Here is a 20,140-nt window from a genome sequence, read left to right as displayed (position 1 = left end):
GACCAGATGCAAAACCAGTGTGTTTATTCACCCCAAAGGATGATCCACACCCACTTTTAATAAAAGTGACACAAGAAATTGAGTCAATGCTGCATCATGGAGTCATCTCATCTTAACCAAACCCATAAATTGGTACAGCTCTCTCAGTGCTCCTGCTCTCGTTGTGCTCCTTCTCTCTCTGTGCTTTTTCTCTACTCATGCCTCTCTCTCTGTGCTTCTACTCTACTCATGCCCCTGCTCTCTCTGTGCTCCTGCTCTCTCCGAGTGACTGCTCTCTCCATGCTCCTGCTCTCCTGGTATTCCTGCTCCCTACATGGCCCTGCAAACACTCCATGCCCCTGCTCTTTCTCTCTCCCTGCTCCTGCTCTCTCTCTGTACTCCCGGTCTTTCCATGCTCTTGGTCTACATGCTCCTGCCCTCTGTCCTTGCTCCTGTTATCTCTGTGCTTGTCTCTCTGTGCTCCTGCTCTCTCCGTGCTCCTGGTCTCTCCGTGCTGATGCTTGCTCTGTGCTCCTGCTCTCTCCCAGCTCCTGCTCCCTCTCTGTGCTCCTGCTCTATCTCTGTGATCCTGATCTCTTTGTGCTCTTGCTATCTCCATTCTCCTGCTCTCTCCATGTTCCTGATCTCTGTCCATGCTCCTGCTGTTCCTCCCTGCTCCTGCTCTCCCCATGCTTCTGTTGACTCCCCATGCTGTTGCTCTCTCTCCCTGCTCCTGCTCTACCTCCATGCTCCTGCTCTTTCACCATGCTCCTGCTCTCCCTCTCTGATCCCGCTGTCTCTGTGCTCCTCCTTTCTCCATGCTCCTGCTCTCTCGGTGCTTCTGGTCTCTCCGTGGTCCTGTTCTCTTCATGCTCCTACTCTCTCTGTCTCTGTGCTCCAGCTCATTCTGTGCTCCTGCTGTCTCCATGCACCTGCTCTCTCCTTTCTCCTGCTCTCTCCATGCTCCTGCTGTCTCTCTGTGGTACTGCTCCCTCCATGCCCCTGCTCTCTCCTTACTTCTGCTCTCTCTGTACCCCTGATCTCTCCATGCTTCTGCTCTCTTCCTGCTCCTACACTCTCTGTGCACCTGCTCTCCTGTTTTCTTACTCCCTCCAAGCTCCTGCTTTCTCTGTGCTCTGAAGCACACCCCCCCCCCCCATGCTTCTGCCCTATCGTGTTCCTGCTTTCTGCATGTTACTGCCCTTTCTCTTTGCTCCATTTTCCTGCAGTCTCACCGTATTCTTGCTCTCTCCATGTTACTGCTCTCTTTCCGTGCTCTTGCTCTCTCCACATTATAGGTCTCCCTCTGTACACCTGCTCTGCTTGTGCTTCTGCTCTCTCTGTGCTCCTGTTTTTTCTGTGCCCCTGCTCTCTCCGTGCTCCTGCTCTGTCTGTGCTCCTGCTATCTCTGTGCTCTCACTCTCTCTGTGCTCCTGATCTCTTTGTTCTCTTGCTCTCTCTCTGCTCCTGCTCTTTCTGTGCTCTTGCTCTCTCTGTGCTCCTGCTCTCTCTACGCTCCTGCTATATCTGTGCTCTCACTTTCTCTGTGCTCCTGCTCTCTCTGTGTTGCTGATCTGACAGTTCTGCTGCTCTCTCCCTGCTTCTGCTGCTTCTATGCTCCTGCTTTCCCCATTCTCCAGCTTCCTGTGCTCCTGCTCTCTTCCTGCTCCTCTTCTTCCCATGCTCCTGGTCTCTCCATGCACCTGCTTTCTATGTCTCTGCCTCTGCTCTCTTCATACTCCTGCTCCCACCATGCTTCTGCACCCCTTGTTCCCCTGCTCTCTCCAATCTTCTGCTCTCTCTGTGTTCCTGTGCTCTCCATGCTCCAGCTCTCTCTCTGCTGCTGCTCTCTTCATGTTCCTGCTCTTCCTGTCTTCCTGCTCTCTCCATGCTCCTGATCTCACTCTCCTCCTGCTCTCTCCATGTTCCTGCACTCTCTGCATGCTCCTGATGCCTCTCCATGGCCTGCTATCTCTCCATGTTCCAGCTTGCCCCATGCTCATGCTCTCTCCATGCTCCTGGTCTCTCCGTGCTCCTGGTCTCTCCATGCAGCTGCCAGCCCCATTCTCCTGCTCTCTCCTTGGTCCTGCTTCCGCTCTGTGCTCCTGCTCTTACTCTGTGATCCTGATCTATCCGTCCCCCTACTCTGTCTGTGTTCCTGCTCTCTCCATGCTCCTGCTCACTCCCTGTGCTATTTCTCTCTCTGTGCTCCTGCTCGCTCTCTGCTCTTGCTCTCCCTCTGCTCCTGCTCTCTCTTTCCTCCTGCTCTTTCCATACTTCCAGCAGATAAACAGGAACACCACTACCTGAAGGTCCCCTCCAAGCCACTTACCATCCTGACTTGGAAATGTATTATTCCTTGACAATTGCTGGGCCAAATATTAGAACTCTCTCCCTAACAGCACTGTGAGTCTACTTGCACCCCATGGACTGCAGCAGTTTAAGAAGGTGGCTCACCACCACCTCCTCAAGCGCATTTAGGGATGGGCATTAAAAATGCTGGCCTATCTGGTGACGCCCATGTCCTGTGAAAGAATAAAATAAAATTGGGCACTGTGATGATAGCAGAATTCCACCCTAATATTCTGGCCCTTCCGAGTTGCCAGCTGATCCCAATAGATCCTGGCAATTCAGACCTTTGTATCTGCAGCTTAATGTTTTAGTATTTTGAATCTATTTTAATTATTTTTATATCCTTTATCCTTCCATGCTCTATTACTTTTCCCTTCACTGAGGTGGTGACATTATCCTTCAAACGTTCTTTCCTGGGTGTTGTCCAAGCTGCTCTGTATTGGCCAATGAGGGACTCAGATGGTTTGATGAAGGGTTGGTGAAGCTGACAGTTCGGGGACCCCGAGACTCCCAGTGACAGAGGCTGAGATCTGAATGAAAGCTCTGGATGGGAGAGCCTATCATCTCTCAGCAGATCCTCAGATCAATAGAATCAAGCTGTTGATTCATTTGAAGGGTTTGTAGAGTGTACAGGCCAGTGGGGAGACCACATCTTGAACATTGTGAGCACTTTTGGTCTCCTTATTTAAGGAAGGTTATAAATGCACTAGAGGCAGTTCAGAGGAGGTTTACTAGATTAATACCTGGAATGAGCAGGTTGTCTTATGAGGAAAGGTTAGACAGACTGGACATGTTCCCACTGGAGTTTAGAAAAGTGAGGGCTGAATTGATTGAAGTATATAAGATCCTGAATGGTAGTGACAAGGTAGACTTGGAGAGGATGCTTCCTCTTGTCGGTAAATCCAGAATCCAGATCCTGAAGATGTTGATTTATTAGTAGTACAGTGCCATAGGGACCAGACATCCTCCAATATGTTTAAAGTAAATTCCAACACTGCACATAACAGAAACAAAACCTCCAGAGAAAGACTGACCTTTTCCATGTGCTGCTTTTCCAGTAGGTCTAAATAAGGACATAAGGCCTCTCCCAATGTTAACTTCTTCCAGCACCCAAATCCTCTGGTCCTTCCCAACCATTCCTCTCTCAATCTTCCCCTAATAGGACTATGACAATGTCAAGCAGGCCAGGTACCATGGTTCACCCCACAAACAACAGCTGTTAAATTTATTGCCAGTGTTAAAGGTTGGTCTGAACATTCTGTACAGATCTGATGCAGTTGACCAGACTATGAAGATCATTGTCAGCAGTACCACAGATCAATGACAGAAATAAAATTGTAACTGCATTTTCGTTTTTTTGGTTATTTAATATTCAGTCTCTGATATTACAGCAAATTAACATTTCCAGCTGAAAAATCTCTAACTGCTACTAGAAGCCTTTAATTTTTGACCATTTTAATCCATTTTTCTCTACTTTAACTGTAAGCCACACAATGGAATTTAAGCGCTCACATTGAAGAGGCTGAAAATCAGGGAGTGGCAGGCAGTTTGTTACTGAGAAAAAAAGAGAAAATTATCTTTCATGCGTTATTTCGAATATGGAGGGAAAATCGCATTCATATAAATGGGGTTGTAATGTGCGTGGGAGCTGCACTCATGGATCTTCGTGCATTGAGAAAATGATTGATTAGAATGAAAACATTAACAGTTTATATTAAATAAGCCAGATGAGCAACTGCCAAACTTGTTCATAGATCATGTAGACTTTTTTCGTCATTTTCACTGATTTTAAAACAGATTTCTCACAGGTGAAGAACTTGACTCTTGAAATGCTTATTATTCATGATAAATCCATTTTCGCTGTCGTAAAGAAATGTATTAGGTTATCACTCTTCAATGTATCACTGATTATTTATTATGCAAAAGAATAAAAGGCAATTCCATTTTATTACACTGACTCAATACATTGGTTACCGCAATACTTCATGTTTGCAATTATGCAACACAGTTCAGCAGTAACTTGAACTGTAATCTTAATCAGCAGAATTTCAAGCATCATTATACCAAAGTTCCTAACTGGGACCAAAGTGGAAATGACTGCACTGTATTTAGCTTTAGCTGGGAACATCATTGTTGAGCTAGATAGAAAGACGTAATTCATAAAGTGCACTTAGATATTCTTCATTGTCACAATCAATCTGTAATGCTTTTTCAAAACATTCAATAGCTTCACACTTCTCCCCATCCAACTGGTGCATGAATCCAAGAAGACCAAAGGCCTTGCTGTTTTCTGGATTCCTGTCAATTTGTTTCGTTGCAATCTTTCTCAAGTTTGTGCAACATATACGCCATCCCTTTGAGCCACTTTTGATTTTAAGTCCATCCCGAAAATGTGTGATGGCATTTGATTCCGATCTTTTTTGATGCAGTTCAAATAACCCAATGTGTGTATGTATTGCCTGTTTATTATCAGGATGAATACCCTCTATTTCCAGTAGTTTGCTGTAAATTTCCTCTGTTTTGATATATTCTCCATTTATTGAGCAGATGGTTGCAAAATCTAGCTGTGCAATAACAAATGTTAATGGGCGAAGCTCAAATGCCTTTTCAAAATGGTACTTGCATTGATTAATCAATTCAGCTTTCTGTTGAAAAGCAGCATTTCTAGAGATTCTGCTGTGTGGATTTTTGATCAGTGATATCAGCTTGATTTTGTAACACAAACCGATTTGGTGGTATAAGAAGGCAGAGTTGGGGGTAATTTCCAATGCTTTCTTCAACAGCTCCAAAGATTTTTCCACAGATCCTTCCCTTCTCAAAAATTTTGCTGCATAACGAATCACATATGGGAGATCGGGGGACTTCTGCAATGCTTGTTCAACTAATGTGAAGGCTTCCTCCTTTTGCTTGAACTCTTGGAGATTTAGAGCCAACAGCACCATGGCAACAGAGTCATTGGGATCAAGCTCCAGCACACGTCTCAACTGCTTCATTGATTGACTGGAATCAGCATTCTTTGGAGCATCAGAAAACCCCTCCAGACGAAACAGGACAATTGCATAGCCAGCATTCCATTCAATGTCATCAGAGTCTTCCTCCAGAGCCTTTTCAAAACATTCCTTTGCCTCATCATAATACTTCCTGGTCGATATCAACAGTGCCCAACCCTTCTCTCCATATACTTCAGGGATCATTGCTGTATAACGAGAGGCATTATGAAATATTTTACAAATCCTCTCCAGCTTGTCGATGTAGGACTGAGCCTCTGTCAGTTGTCCCATGTGGTAATATACCCAGGCATAGTTTCCATAGGTGATGATGCTTCTTTTTTCAAATTCATCTTCATGATTCTCCCTCAGAAATCTTTCAGCTTCCTGCAGGTTTTGAATTGCCTTTTCATAGTTTCCTTGCAGACAGTTTACAAAAGCGAGTTGATTATAGGACCTGGCTTGATACTTCACAGCAGTCTCTATTGTATCTTCCAATCTTTGCTTCATATCATCCAAGTCAATGTTTTCTTTCTGTGGAGCCCACGTGAAGTGACATTGAAGCAGACTGAGTTTTGCTTTCAAGGAATCCTTCTTGCTGCAAGAAAACACAAAACAAAACCTATTTTCTGCATATATCGCTCTGACATTGTTAGTTTTGCAATATCAGTGTTGCAATGGTGGCAAAGCCTGAACAGCTGAGTAGGTGTGCGGGTCAGAGCAGGTGGATATGGAACAATTCCATTGCAGTTTAACCTGCCCCACATCCCTCAGGTAGAGGAAAAACCATTGGATTGCAGTAATGCTCCAAGAGGCAAGCGAAAATTAACAACTGGCTGATGAGTGCTCGCTGAAATCTGAGATCACCCCTTAATAGGAATATAGACAAGAACATGTCCCACTATTCAATGAAATTACGGCTGATCCTTATCTCAACTCCACTACCCCTTGGTTCCATAACTCCTCATATCCCCACCTGACAAATGTCTATCAATCTCACTTTTGAAATTTTCAATTGGCTTTCCTGGGGTACAGTGTTCTAGATTTCCATTAATCTTTGTGTAAAGAACATTTGTATTACCTCAAGCTTTAAGCAATCGCAGCATAACTTGTATCCTTTGTGCACTAGCCCCACTGAGATAAAGGCCAATAATGCATTAACATCTCTGATTATTTATTCTATTTGTCCATCAGATTTAGCAACTGTATACATATAACCATTCAGACAATATTCTGATGGTTCTTAGTTTCAAAACGCATAATCTCATATTTCCTCACACTGAACTCTATCTGCCACTCACTAATCATTCAATGTCCCTTGCTGTTCTCTAATCCAATCTGCACTATTTACTGTGCCACCCATCAAAGTGCCGTTAACAATCTTGGACACATAGCCTTCTATTCCTTGATCCCAGTCATGGATATATAATTATAATGACAAGCTGAGCCTCAGCACTGATCACTGAGGATACCGCTAATCACTTGCTGCCAATTAGAGTACACACCCATTACCCCAACTCTCTGTCTCCCACCTGCTAACCAATTAATTATCCTAGAAAGCTCCAAGACTTGCCTCTAGGTATTTCCAGATCCTGGGGTCCTACATTCATTGCGTCCATACCTTAAAATTGACCCCACTCCCCATTTCTCCCAGCATTCTGAGCTCCCAGAAAATTATGCTACCTCTTCTCACATGAAATTTGATTGAGTTGGTTATCATAAATCAGTTCCCCTTCATGCCCACACCCCCTAAAAATTATGCATATCATTGTAAGACAGCATTCACTTGAAGATTCCTGCATATGACTTTTAGAAAAACGTACACCCCATTTGGACAGTAATGACCTGTGCAACTAATAGCTCCACACTGCCACCCCCTGAAACTTAGCTCGGATTACAGCATGCATTCTCACTGGGAGGGAGGGCTGTTCCCCGTTGGAGATAGAATGGGGAGAAAGGGTTGGATTTTCAATTGCCCATGGGGGAGAGGTGGTGTGCAGGTGTGCATTGAGAATCACTTTTGAGGGGTGTGACTGGAGTCTGGCACCTCTGGAATTCAATGTGATTTTCCAAGGGAGGCTGGGGGAGTGGGGGCTGGGGGAGACAGAAAAGCCTCAAATTAACTGGTTGTCGAACTCATTTTTAAGCTTGTTTAGTGGCTTCTGAACAGCAGAATTTTTAACTGGGAGGAACATGCAGTGTCTGGGAAACATCAGGGAGTCATGGGGGTTAATGGTCAACATATTTAAGAAAGAGGGAATATTGCTCAGCTGCTCAGACAGTTACACAGCGTTGGCATTGCTGGTGCTGACAGGGTTGCAATTGTGAACAGTGAGTGCTGACACTCTTGCGAGGGATGTGGGGAAGCTGGCATCACCTGGGGAGCTGAGGTTGGCAAAGGAAGGCCTAAGGAACCAATGTAGGCATAGAGGGCATTGGGCTTTGTCACCAGTGATGGATTCCTTCAGGTCCAGGGGATCATCAGTTGGATCCACAGAGGCACCTGGGCACCAACAGACCAGCTAGCCAGATTCCTGTATAGAAAGGGCTTCCACTCGAGACTGAGTGTCCTGTTGGTCTGTGATCACAGGAAGCACATTTTGCCAGTTTGTGCTGGTTCCCAGGCAGCTACATGATGTCTTTATCCCTGGAGGAATGTCAGGTGCTGCATCTCTTCAGGACCCTGTGAGTGGTTACTGGGAGATAAAGGTTATTCTCAACAAAGCACAGCAGCGAAGACAAGAGGGGCTGGAGTAACAAGCGCTGCTCGGAGGATTCCAAAGGCATCCAGAGGCGCCTCATTAGACCTGGCTGCAGCCTTTGTCCTCCTTCAGTCCATAATTTGGTGTGTACCTCTTCCAACGCAATGTAGCGAAGTGCAAACCTGCTCCCCCATTGCCCGCGTGTGAACTGGCTCTTTCAATATTCACGGTAAAACCACGCCACATGAGTCCGCTTCACTCCCATCTAACAGGCGCTGAAAATATGAAATACGCAAGTAAAATGATGAGGAATCCGGGTAGACATCAGTCATTCTCACATCCACTATAGTGTGTGTCATGACCCGCTGTCCCCCAACCTGCCCCCAAGTCCTATCTCCCCACTAATATTGGGACATCACTGTCACCATTATTTAACCAGCCAAGGCATGTAATCATGCTGTGTAAAGTGTTGCGATCACTAACCTCATGATGCTGATCTGGGTTGTACCGAGTTTGATTGCAGTGGAACACTGGATAAAACTTGGCTCCTCAGATATTTTTATAGCTTCTGGAATCACGTGATTTTGAGGAATTGCTGCTTGAAAGTGAAACTGGAAATTGAAACTGGGAAGTGAATTTGAGCACAGCCTTTTTCTCAAATGATTATAGACGCCGCCCATTCCTCAAAACTGGGAGATAAAATGGTGACGGGGGAGTTTGGGCGCGGCAGGAGGGAATTGCAGCGGTTTGTGCCTGGTTGTCAGTGAAGAACATTCCTGCTTGTGCTCAGGGTTAAAATTAGAGCTTAGAATAGTTTCCCAAGCATCCTGGAATGACTGGGAACTGAGAGAATTGAGAGTTTCTGCCCTGGGAGCAAAGCCTCCAGCAGCCGGCAGATCATTTCAATTTCCCCTAGCGATGTATCCAGCGACACCGTAAACTCACCCCGAGCTGACTTGAGTTGGTCTAAGGCCAGTGGAATGCCTGAGGTGTGGGTTGCGCGTAAGGGCGGCACGTTCCACAAGGCGTTAACACAGTCACTGACTAAAGTCACCAAGAAGCTGCCCAAGAAGCGGACGGACTCTCGCAAGCAGAGCTATTCCTTTTATGTGTACAGGCTGCTGATCCAGGACCACACTTCCACCAGGATCTCGTCCAAGGCCATGAGTGTCATGAACTCCTTCGTTGTTCACATTTTCGAAGGCATCACCTCCGAGCCCTTGCACCTCATTCACTACAACCAGCGCCACACCATCTCGGCCAGGGAGATCCAGATCACCATCCACTTCATGCTGCCAGGGGAACTGGCCAAACTCGCCATCTCCGAGGGCACTAAAGCAGTCACCAAATACACCAACTCCGCTTCGACCGATCATTCTAAAGAGTATAAACTCTCCGCCTGATGCTCAGTGGCATCTCCAGTATTGACTATCGCCACAGACAGCAGCCACTGTGTGGAACTGTTGTTTATCAGGAGGCCAGAATTGTGGGAGCTCTGAAATCGGGGAATGGGGCGCTTCTCAAATGGGGGAGGGGGGGCGTCTCTATGAAATCCGGTGGTCTCTGATATTGTGGTGATGCTGAGGTTAAGCGGGCATGACTGGGGAATCAGAACTCGAGGAGAATAGAGGCTTAGGAGGAGCGATAGGACTGAGGGCTTGGGGTGAGAGGCAGACTGGAGACTCGGGAGAGATGGAGATTGGGGAATGGTGGAGAGAGGGTGATCTGTCTCTTCCCCTATGGAAACCTGCCCTCTTCTCTTAACCTCTTGGGCCATGGCCTCCAGAGAACCTTCCCAGAAGGAAAAAAACAGTTTGGACCAGAACTCTTATTACCCAGTTTTACTCGTGTTCCATTTTAAGGTAAACAAGAGTAGTTCAGAGCAGCATTCTTATTTCCAGGTTTTGCTGTTTATTTCTTTCTGAGTTGGAGTGCTATCTCTCTCTCTCTGTGTCAGAGTGACACTCAGAATCACAAAATCACACAGCACAGAAGAGGCCCTTTGGCCCATCGAGTCTGCACCAATACATGAGAAACACCTGAAATACCTACTTAATCTAATTTACCAACATTTGGCCCATAGCCTTGAATGTTATGACGTGCCAAGTGATCATCTAGGTACTTTTTAAAGGATGTGAGGCAACCTGCCTCCACCACCCTCCCAGGCAGAGCATTCCAGATTGTCATCACCCTCTGGTTAAATAGGTTTTTCCTCACATTCCCCCTAAACCTCCTGCCCCTCATCTTGTATTTGTGTCCCCTTGTGAGGAATTACAAATTTGGGTTAGTGCCCCTGCGATCTCTTCCCTTGCCTCCTCAGCAGTCTGGGACACAAATCATCTGGACCTGGAGATTTGTCCACTTTTAAACCTGCCCACACATCCAATACCATGACACTCCCTATATCAATTTGCGCAAGAACCTGGCAGTCTCTCTCCTCGAGTTCCATGCCTTCATCCTCATTTTCTTGGGTGAAGATGCATATGAAGTATTCATTCAACACTCTACCTAAGTCCTCTGGCTCCACCCATTGATTGTCCCCTTGGTCCCTAATGGACCCTACTCTTTCCTTGGTTATACTCTTACCATTAGTATACTAAAAGAATATCTTGAGATTTCCCCTACTTTCACAAGCCCAAGTTTTCTCATATCCCCTCTTTGCTTTCTTAATCGCTTTCTTAAGCTCCACCCTACACTTTCTGTACTCCACTAATGCCTCTGCTGAGTCGCTCCCCTTCTACCGGCTAGTTCCTTCTCATCGTATCCTGAATATCTCTGGCCATCCATGGTTCTCTGGGCTTGTTACTCCTTTCTATCACCCTAGAGGGAACATGTTGAGCCTGTACCCTCCCCATTTCCTTTTTGAATGCCCCCCACTGCTCTTCTGTATATTTCCCCACAAGTAGCTGTTCCCAGTCTACCTTGGCCAGATCCTGCCTTATTTTACTGAAATACGCTCTTCCCCAATCCAAAACATTTTTTTTGCAACTTGTCTATTTCTTTGTCCATAACAAGCTTAAATTGTACATGTTGTGGTCGCTATCACTAAAATGCTCCCCCACCATCACCTCAGCCACCGGTCTGGCTTCATTCCCCATGATTAGATCCAGTACTGTACCGTCCCTTGTTGGACCCTCTACATCTTGACCTAAAATATTCACCTGTACACGTTTCAGTGAAAACCACACTATCCAAGCACTTAACTCTATGTCTATCCGAATTAAGGTTGGGAAAGTTGAAATCACCTCATATAATTATACTATTGTTAATATTTTTATGCACCTGCGCGGACTGTGCACATATTTGCTCCTCAATTTCCCACTGTCTACCTGGGGGTCTACAATAAACAGCTAACAAACTGCCCCTTTTTTATTCTTAAGGTCTACCCGCAAAGCTTCATTCAATGCCCCTCCAAGATATCATCTCTTTTCCTGCATTAATTGACTCCTTAACTAATAATGCAATGCCTCCTCCTCTTTTACCACCTCCCCTGTTGTGCCTCAAGATTCTATATCCTGGAATGTTGAGCTGCCAACCCTGCCCTTCCCTCAACCACATCTCTGTGATGGCTACTATATCACAATTCCACGTGTCAATCCTCACTCTTAACTCACCCGGCATTAAAGTAGAGGCCATCCAGCCTTGCCTTGCTTCCTTGAAACTTAATGCATCTGTATTTCCTCTGACTTGATTATTTTACTGTATTATGATGTGTCCCGATTGATGGGTCTTCTTTTCTGCAGCAAACAATTTCAGATTCTATCCCACCCGCTCCTGCAGCCTGAGGACACCTCCCCTGTTAAGCAGAGCAGGGTAGCTGTACAGTGTTTTTCCCAGGTGATCCTGGCTCTCAGCTTGTGCAGTTTCGGGGCATTTGTGTTCTGTTTTCAAGTTGAATATCACCAGGTTATAGGATTATTATTTGTTACGGGGTATCGGGGCATTATACCGACTATTAGCAGTTGTAAATGGACTATCAGGGAGCTGTTGTATTATACTGATAAATATGAGGGGAATCAGAGTGTTGTCAGTATTACTATTGCTAGTTTAGTGAGTTACGATTGTTTGAATCAAAGTTCCTTTGACATATGGGGCGGTTTTTCCCAAGGATTCAGAGGTGGGGGATGGTGGCTGGAAAAATTGCAGAGAAGGATGCCATGCTGTCTCCCCACAGTTCTGCTTTGTCCTTGAAGGAGGCTTATTGCTGGCAGAAAGCCAATAAAAGCTCATCAACAACCAATTAATAGGAAACTTCCAGAGTAAATCCCTTGGTTCCCAATTTTCCCTCACTTAGTTCCCCAACTCCCCTCCCTCAATTCTCGCTATCCCCTCCCTCAGTTCTCCTCTGTCCTTGGTTCCACCTCTTCCATCTCATGGCTTTCCCTTCCTTGGTATTCATTTTTTGCTACCCTCATTCCTCCTCTTCTCAGTTGTGTCCTGAGCTGAGGGAGGGCGGTGCGTGGTAATCAGCAGGAGGTCTCCTTGCCAATGTTTGACCTGATGCCATGAGACTTCACGGGGTCGGGAGTTGATGTTGAGGACTCCCTGGGCAACTCCCTCCGACCTCCCAACTGTATAAAACTATGCCGCTATCTCTGCCGGATCTGTCCTGCTGGTGGGATGGTGATGGTGGTGCCTGGGACATTATCTGTAAGGTATATCCGTGAGGATGACAATGTCAGGCTGATAAAAAAGCAAAAAACTGCGGATGCTGCAAATCCAAAACAAAAATAAAACTACCTGAAAAAACTCAGCAGGTCTGACAGCATCTGCGGAGAGGAACACAATTAATGTTTTGAGTCCATATGACTCTTCAACGGAACTAAGAAAAATAGAAAAGAGGTGAAATATAAGCGGGTTTAAGGGTGGGGGGGGGTGGGACAGGTGGAGCTGGATAGGTGGAGTTAACCAAAAGATGTCATAGACAAAAGGACAAGGAGGTGTTGAAGGTGGTGGTATTACTTAAGGAATGTGCTAATAGGTGACATTAAGGGTAGAAAGCAGGACGAGCAAGGCACAGATAGCCCTAGTGGAGTAGGGTGGGGGGAAGGGATCGAAATTGTCTTAAAGGTGGAGTTAAAACGATGGATGGAAATACATTTAAAAATAATGGAAATAGGTGGAAAAAGAAAAATCTATATAAATTATTGGAAAAAAAGGTGATCGGAAAGGGGGTGGGAATGGAGGAGAGAGTTCATGATCTAAAATTGTTGAACTCAATATTCAGTCCAGAATGCTGTAAAGTGCGTAGACGGAAGATGAGGTGCTGTTCCTCCAGTTTGTGTTGAGCTTCGCTGGAACATTGCAGCAGGCCAAGGACGGACATGTGGGCATGAGAGCAGGGTGGAGTGTTGAAATGGCAAGCGACAGGGATGTCTGGGTCATGCTTGCAGACAGACCGAAGTTGTTCCTCAAAAGCGGTCATCCAGTCTGCGTTTGGTCTCGCTAATGTAGATGAAACCACATTGGGAGCAGCGAATGCAGTAGACTAAATTGAGGGAAGTGCAAGTGAAATGCTGCTTCACTTGAAAAGATCTTTGGGCCCTTGGATGGTGAGGAGAGGGGAAGTAAAGGGGCAGGTGTTGCACCTTCTGCGGTTGCATGGGAAGTTGCCATGGGAGGGGGTTGAGGTGTAGGGGGTGATGGAGGAGTGGACCAGAGTGTCCCGGAGGGAATGATCCCTGCAGAATGCCGCCGTGGGTGGGAGTGGTGAAGGGAAGATGTGTTTGGGGGTGACATCATGCTGAAGTTGGCGGTAATGGCGGAGGATGATCCTTTGAATGCGGAGGCTGGTGGTGTAATAAGTGAGGACAAGGGGGACCCTATCATGGTTCTGGAAGGGAGAGGAAGGTGTGAGGGCGGATGCGCGGGAGATGGGCCGGAGACGGTTGAGGGCCCTGTCAACCGCCATGGGTGGAGAACCTCGGTTAAGGAAGAAGAATTACATGTCAGGGGAACTGATTTGAAAAGTGACATCATCAGAACAGATGTGACGGAGGCGAAGGGACTGAGAGAATGGGATGGAGTCCTTACAGGAAGCAGGGTGTGAGGAGCTGTAGCCAAGGTATCTGTGGGAGTCGATAGGCTTGTAATGAATGTTGGTGGACAGTCTGTCACCTATACAGCCGCTCTGTTCACACTCTTTATACAGTCGCTGCACTCCCTTACAGGTAAACTCCTGCTCCTTATTAAGTTGCTCCACTCCCACTCTTTATACAGCCCCTCCATTCTCACTTTTTTTTTGTTGTTTCACCTTCATTATTTATTTAATGTCCCCTATCTTTAATTTACTAATTTAATAATAATCAACAAGTGATAATTACTTAGCTGCTAATTTAAATCTAAGACAAAGCTAAAAGCTGAAATACTCACCAGCCAATTACCTGCCTGCTCTCCTGTGATGTCAGTTTGTTTTTTTAGTGTTGGTTTGATTCACTGTTTGAGGGGCCTCTGTCCCTCTCCGCCACTCTTAATTCACTCTCTGCACTGTTATCACCCAGGGAAAGCATGACCCAGACCTCCCTGTCGCTTGCCATTTCAACACACCACCCCGTTCTCATGCCCACATGTCCGTCCTTGGCCTGCTGCATTGTTCCAGTAAAGCTCAACGCAAACTGGAGGAACAGCACCTCATCTTCCAACTAGGCAATTTACAGACCTCTGGACTGAATACTGAGTTCAACAATTTTATATCATGAACACTCTCCTCCATCCCCACCCCCTTTCCAATCCCCCTTTTCCCCAATAATTTATATAGATTTTTCTTTTCCCACCTATTTTCATTATTTTTAAATGTATTTCCATACATTGTTTTACCTCTACCTTTTAGCCTATTTTGATCCCTTTTCCCCCACTCCACCTCCACTAGAGCTATCTGTACCTTGCTCGTCCTGCTTTCTACCTTTAATGTCACGTACTAGCACATTCCTTAGATAATACCACATCTTGAACACCTCTTTGTCCTTTTGTCTATCTCCACCTATCACTGATCCTCTATCCAACCCTACCTGCCCCACCCCCCCTTAAACCAGCTTATATTTCACCTCTTTTCTATTCTTCCTTAGTTCTGTTGAAGGGTCATACAGACTTGAAACGTTAACTGTGTTCCTGTCTGCCGATGCTGTCAGACCTGCTGAGTTTTTCCAGGTATTTTTATTTTTATATCAGGCTGTTGCTTGACTAATCTGTGAGACAGCCCTCCCAATGTTGGCACTTACCCCATGATGTTAGTAAGACGGACTTTGCAGGGTCGAAAAGGCTGCGATTGCCATTGTCATTCCCGATGCCTAGGTTGATGCCAGGTGGCCCACAGCAGGTCTGGTTTCATACCTTTGTGGTGGTTTGTTACAACTCAGTGGCTTGCTAGGCCATTTCAGAGTGCATTTAAGAGTCAACCACATTGCTGTGGATCTGGAGTCACATGTAGGCCAGACCAGGTAAGGATAGCAGATTTCCTTCCTTAAAGGACATTAGTGAACCAGATGGGTTTTTACATCAATCGACAATGGTTTCATCATTAGACTTTTAATCAAATTCAATTTCCACTATCTGCCATCGTGGGATTTGAACCCAGATCCCCAGAGCATTACTCCGGTTCCCTGGATTACTATTCCAGCGACAATACCACTACTCCCCCTAGAATTGGCAACAGCCATGGAGAGCACTGTTAGAGACTCAAAGGCAATAAAAGATATACAAAATGGCATTGTCCATCTTTTAGGGTGGGGAGGGCCGGTAACAACAGTACTGCAGTGAAAACCCATGATATTAATGAGAGAAATGCACCCAGACAGCCTGCAGGCGATCGACAGTTCATAAATATCAAATGCTTTTTCTGCCACCGCAAAGGTCACATAATACGGCATTGTCAGGATAGGCTGACAGCATTTTAAAAACAAAGGTAGAAATTGCGGAATCTGTCTCATCAAAGAACCAGAAGAAGCAGAATCCGACATCTATTCATTATACAATCTAAAAGTGGGTAGAACTGAGCCAATCCAGGTAGTCATTAGAGTCAATGAACAACCCATCAAGATAGAGGTCGATACTGGGGCATCAATGTCTGTCATATTAGAATATACGCTCAGAGACTTGAATAAAGGAGTCTATCCTTTAAGTTTGGAAGAATCAGATACTAAATTAAAAATATGTACAGGTGAACAAATAAGAGTGAAAGGGATATGTCAAGTCCTGGTGCAGTATGGGGATCAGTCTGCAAATTTACCCTTTATAGTAGAAGCTGGGGCAGGACCCAGTTTAACTGGTCGCCACTGGCTCAAAAAGATTAAATTGCAATGGGCTGAGATTTTTCAAATCAGAACAAGAAATTTACAGGAATTATTACAAATGTACGCTTCAATTTTCAGTGACGAGCTAGGAAGGACCGGTGTAATTTTCTGAGTGGGGAGCACCCATAGCCCCCGTACCGAAGTAGACCAAAGTGTTCGTTTGTGTGGTGACGATGTGTTAACTGTAAACAGAGTGGCCAAACGGGATAGACACCTGATACCGAAGGTTAACAAGTTATACTTGAAATTGGCAGGAGACATCATATATTCAAAACTCAACATGAGCCAGGCCTACCAGCAGGTAAAGTTGGAAGAAGTTTCTAGGGAATTTGTGACCATCAATACACATCGAGGATTGTCTCAATATACTCGACTCCCTTTGGGATCACATCGGCGTGTGCTATTTTCCAGCGTACCATGGAAAATCTGCTTCAGGGACTGCTCCGTGTCATTGTTTATCACTTAACCACTGGACGAACTGACGAAGAACACTTAGCTAATTTGGAGGGAGGGCTGAAATGCTTCTCACAAGTTGGAGGACACTTAAAACGAGTAAAATGTCTTTTCCAAGCCAAAGAGGTAGTTTCCTTGGGCCATAAGGTCGAACCCTTTAAAGAAAAGGTCAGGGCTATTCGTGAGGCACCTGCAACGAGAAACACAACCAGATTGAAGGCCTCCTTAGGCATGATAAACTTCAATGGGCGATTTCTCCCAAATCTATCAATCGTACTGGCTCGGTCTTACGCATTGCTTAAGGGAAACCTTAAATGGATTTGGCAAGCTCCGCACCCGGAAGCATTTCTGAAAGTTAAACAATTGTTAAGATCATTGGCCCTACTAGTCTATTTGACCAAAACAAAGAATTGATTTTAATTTGCGACGCATCCCCGTATGGAGTAGGGATTGTACTTTCACATCAGATAGTGGATGGTTCCAAACAACCCATTGGTTACACATCTCGCACGCTCAGAACTGCAGAGTGATAATATTCTCAATTTGAGGAGGAGGGCTTGTCTGTTGTGTTTGGTGTTCAGAAATTCCATCAATACCTCCACGGTTGCCATTTTCACATTATATCTGACCACAAGCCTCTGCTGGGATTATTTGGAAAGGATAAGGCGATACCCACCCGCTCGAATCTAGAGGTGATATTGGCTGCTTACGAATACAATTATATTCAACGATCGGGAAGCCAGACCACACATGCTGACGCGCTGAGCCACCTCACCCTGCCAGAAAACAACATAAAAGTTCCAATTCCCCAGGAACTTGTCTTAGCAGTAAATTTTTTGGATTCCTCCCCTGTCCACGCCAAACAAATCCACGAGCGGACAAGCCGAGATCCGCTTTTATCTCATGTCCAGGAACGGGTCTTGAATGGATGGTCAGGCAAGCCAAAGTCTGATGACATGAAGCCCCATTTCAATCGCTGAGATCAGCTCACCTGCCAGGATGGTATATTGCTCTGGGGAGCAAGTGTTATCGTGCCCACGAGAGGGCGACTGCCATTACTGGCCGAATTACATAGTGCTCACCCTGGCATAAATAGGATGAAGATGCTCACGCGCAGCTACTCATGGTGGCCAGGGATGTGAGCGGACATCAAAACCTTACTCAAAAGTTGCCTTCAATGCCAGCAGGTACAAAAGCTTTTAGCTCCATGGGCTCTGGGGCAGCCATGGGTGCCCCTCCATGTCGACCACATGGGACCCTTCTTGGACACAATGTTCCTTTTACTAATAGACGCCATCTCCAGGTGAGTGGACATCTATGAAGTCCGGTCACGCTTATCTGCTGTCAGCATAGACCGTTTGCGACAGAGTATTGCAGTGCACGGGTGACCAGAGGAGCTTGTGTTATTAACGGGACTGCATTTACCAGCGGAGAGTTCCACAGGTTTACAACTGTCAATGAAATAGCTCATATCATATGCCCACTATCAGCACCATGAGCCAGAGCAGCCCTGAGTGAAAACAGTGCAGAGAGAGAGTGAATAAAGAGTGGGGGAGAGAGGCAGAGGCACCACCAGCAGTGCCAGGAGCGAGAGTGGCCCTGGGTGATAACAATGCGGAGAGTGAATTAAGAGCTGGGGAGAGGGACAGAGGCACCATTATGAGCGATTCAAACCAACACTGAAAAAACAAACAGTGATATCACAGGAGAGCCGGCAGGTAATTGGCTGGTGAGTATTTCAACTTTTAGCATTGTTTTAGATTTGAATTAGCAGCTGAGTAATTATCACTTGTTGATGATTATTAATTTAGTAACTTAAGGAGAGGGGGACATTAAATAAATAATAAAGGTGAAACAACAAAAACAAAGCGAGTGGAGCGGCTGTATAAAGACTGGGAGTGAAGCAGCTTTATAAGGAGCAGGGGTTTACCTGTAAGGGAGTGGAGCGGCTGTATAAGGACCGTGAACAGAGCGGCTGTAGAGGTGATAGACTGTCCACCAATATCCATTATAAGCCTACCGACTCCCATAGCTACCTTGACTACAGCTACCTCACACACCGCTTCCTGTAAGGACTCCATCACATTCTCTCAGTTCCTTTGCCTCCGTCGCATCTGTTCTGATGATGCCACTTTCAAAAACAGTTCCTGTAACATATCTTCCTTCTTCCTTAACCGAGGTTTTCCACCCATGGTGGTTGACAGAGCCCTCAACAGTGTCCGGCCCATCTCCTGCGCATCCACCTTCACCCCTTCCTCTCCATCCCAGAAACATGATAGGGTCCCCCTTGTCCTCACTTATCACACCACCAGCCTCTGCATTCAAAAGATCATCCTCCGCCATTTCCGCCAACTCCAGCATGATGCCACCACGAAACACATCTTCCCTTCACGCCCCCGGTGGCATTCCATAGGGATTGTTCCCTACGGGACACCCTGGTCCACTCCTCCATCACCCCCTACACCTCAACCCCCTCCCACGGCACCTTCCCATGCAACCGCAGAAGGTGCAATACCTGCCCCTTTACTTCCCCTCTCCTCACCATCCAAGGGCCCAAAACTCTTTTCAAGTGAAGCAGCATTTCACTTGCACTTCCCTCAATTTAGTCTACTGCATTCGCTGCTCCCAATGGGGTTTCCTCTACATTAGAGAGACCAAACGCAGACTGGATGACCGCTTTTGCGGAACAACTTCAGTCTGTCTGCAAGCATGAGCCAGCACTTGCACTTCCCTCAATTTAGTCTACTGCATTCGCTGCTCCCAATGCGGTCTTCTCTACATTACAAACACAGACTGGGTGACTGCTCTGCGGATCATCTTCAGTCTGTTCGCAAGCAAGACCCAAACCTCCCTGTCGCTTGCCATTTCAATGCACCACCCTGCTCTCATGCCCACATGTCCATCCTTGGCCTGCTGCAATGTTCCAGTGAAGTTCAACGCAAACTGGAGGAACAGCACCTCACCTTTCGCCTAGGTACTTTACAGATTTCTGGACGGAATATTTTGTTCAACAATTTCAGATCATGAAATCTCTCCTCCAATCCCACCCCCTTTCTGATCCCCCTTTATTCCAATAATTTATATAGATTTTGCTTTTCCCACCTATTTCCATTATTTTTAAATGTATTTCCATCCATTGTTTTATCTCTACCTTTTAGCCTATTTTGATCCCTTCCCCCCACCCCACCCCCACCAGGGCTATCTGTACCTTGCTCATCCTGCTTTCTACACTTAATGTCACCTATTGGCACTTTCCTTGGCTAACATCACCACCTTCAGCACCTTTTTGTCCCTTTGTCTATGGCATCTTTCAGTTATCTCCACCTATCACTGGCCCTCTATCCAGCTCTACTTCTCCCAACCCCCTTAAACCAGCTTA

The 20,140-nt window shown here is 46.0% G+C and overlaps 2 protein-coding genes across 3 annotated transcripts; one reads left to right on the top strand and one right to left on the bottom strand.

Moving 5' to 3' along the window:
- Positions 1–4,223: 4,223 nt before the first annotated feature.
- LOC121289838 (interferon-induced protein with tetratricopeptide repeats 5-like) lies at positions 4,224–9,111 on the bottom strand. 2 transcript variants are annotated; one of them, XM_041209728.1, is made up of 3 exons: positions 8,504–8,599; positions 8,172–8,295; positions 4,224–5,916 (listed from the first exon to the last, which is right to left on the bottom strand). In XM_041209728.1, exons 2-3 carry the CDS (start codon positions 8,264–8,266, stop codon positions 4,470–4,472), a joined length of 1,542 nt encoding a protein of 513 aa, XP_041065662.1. In that variant the 5' UTR covers positions 8,267–8,295; positions 8,504–8,599; the 3' UTR covers positions 4,224–4,469. The 2 variants fall into 2 exon arrangements, with proteins under 2 accessions (XP_041065662.1, XP_041065661.1); XM_041209727.1 differs by lacking the exon at positions 8,172–8,295 and having other exon boundaries at positions 8,504–9,111.
- Positions 9,001–9,543, top strand: LOC121289643 (histone H2B type 1-A-like). The gene has a single exon (XM_041209269.1). It carries the CDS (start codon positions 9,001–9,003, stop codon positions 9,421–9,423), a length of 423 nt encoding a protein of 140 aa, XP_041065203.1. The 3' UTR covers positions 9,424–9,543.
- The last annotated feature ends 10,597 nt before the right edge of the window (positions 9,544–20,140 follow it).

Source organism: Carcharodon carcharias, chromosome 17 (genome assembly GCF_017639515.1).
Source record: "Carcharodon carcharias isolate sCarCar2 chromosome 17, sCarCar2.pri, whole genome shotgun sequence".
Lineage (NCBI taxonomy): Eukaryota > Metazoa > Chordata > Chondrichthyes > Lamniformes > Lamnidae > Carcharodon > Carcharodon carcharias.
The sequence above is the reverse complement of the archived record's forward strand: the minus strand, read 5'-3'. Positions and strand labels throughout refer to the sequence as shown.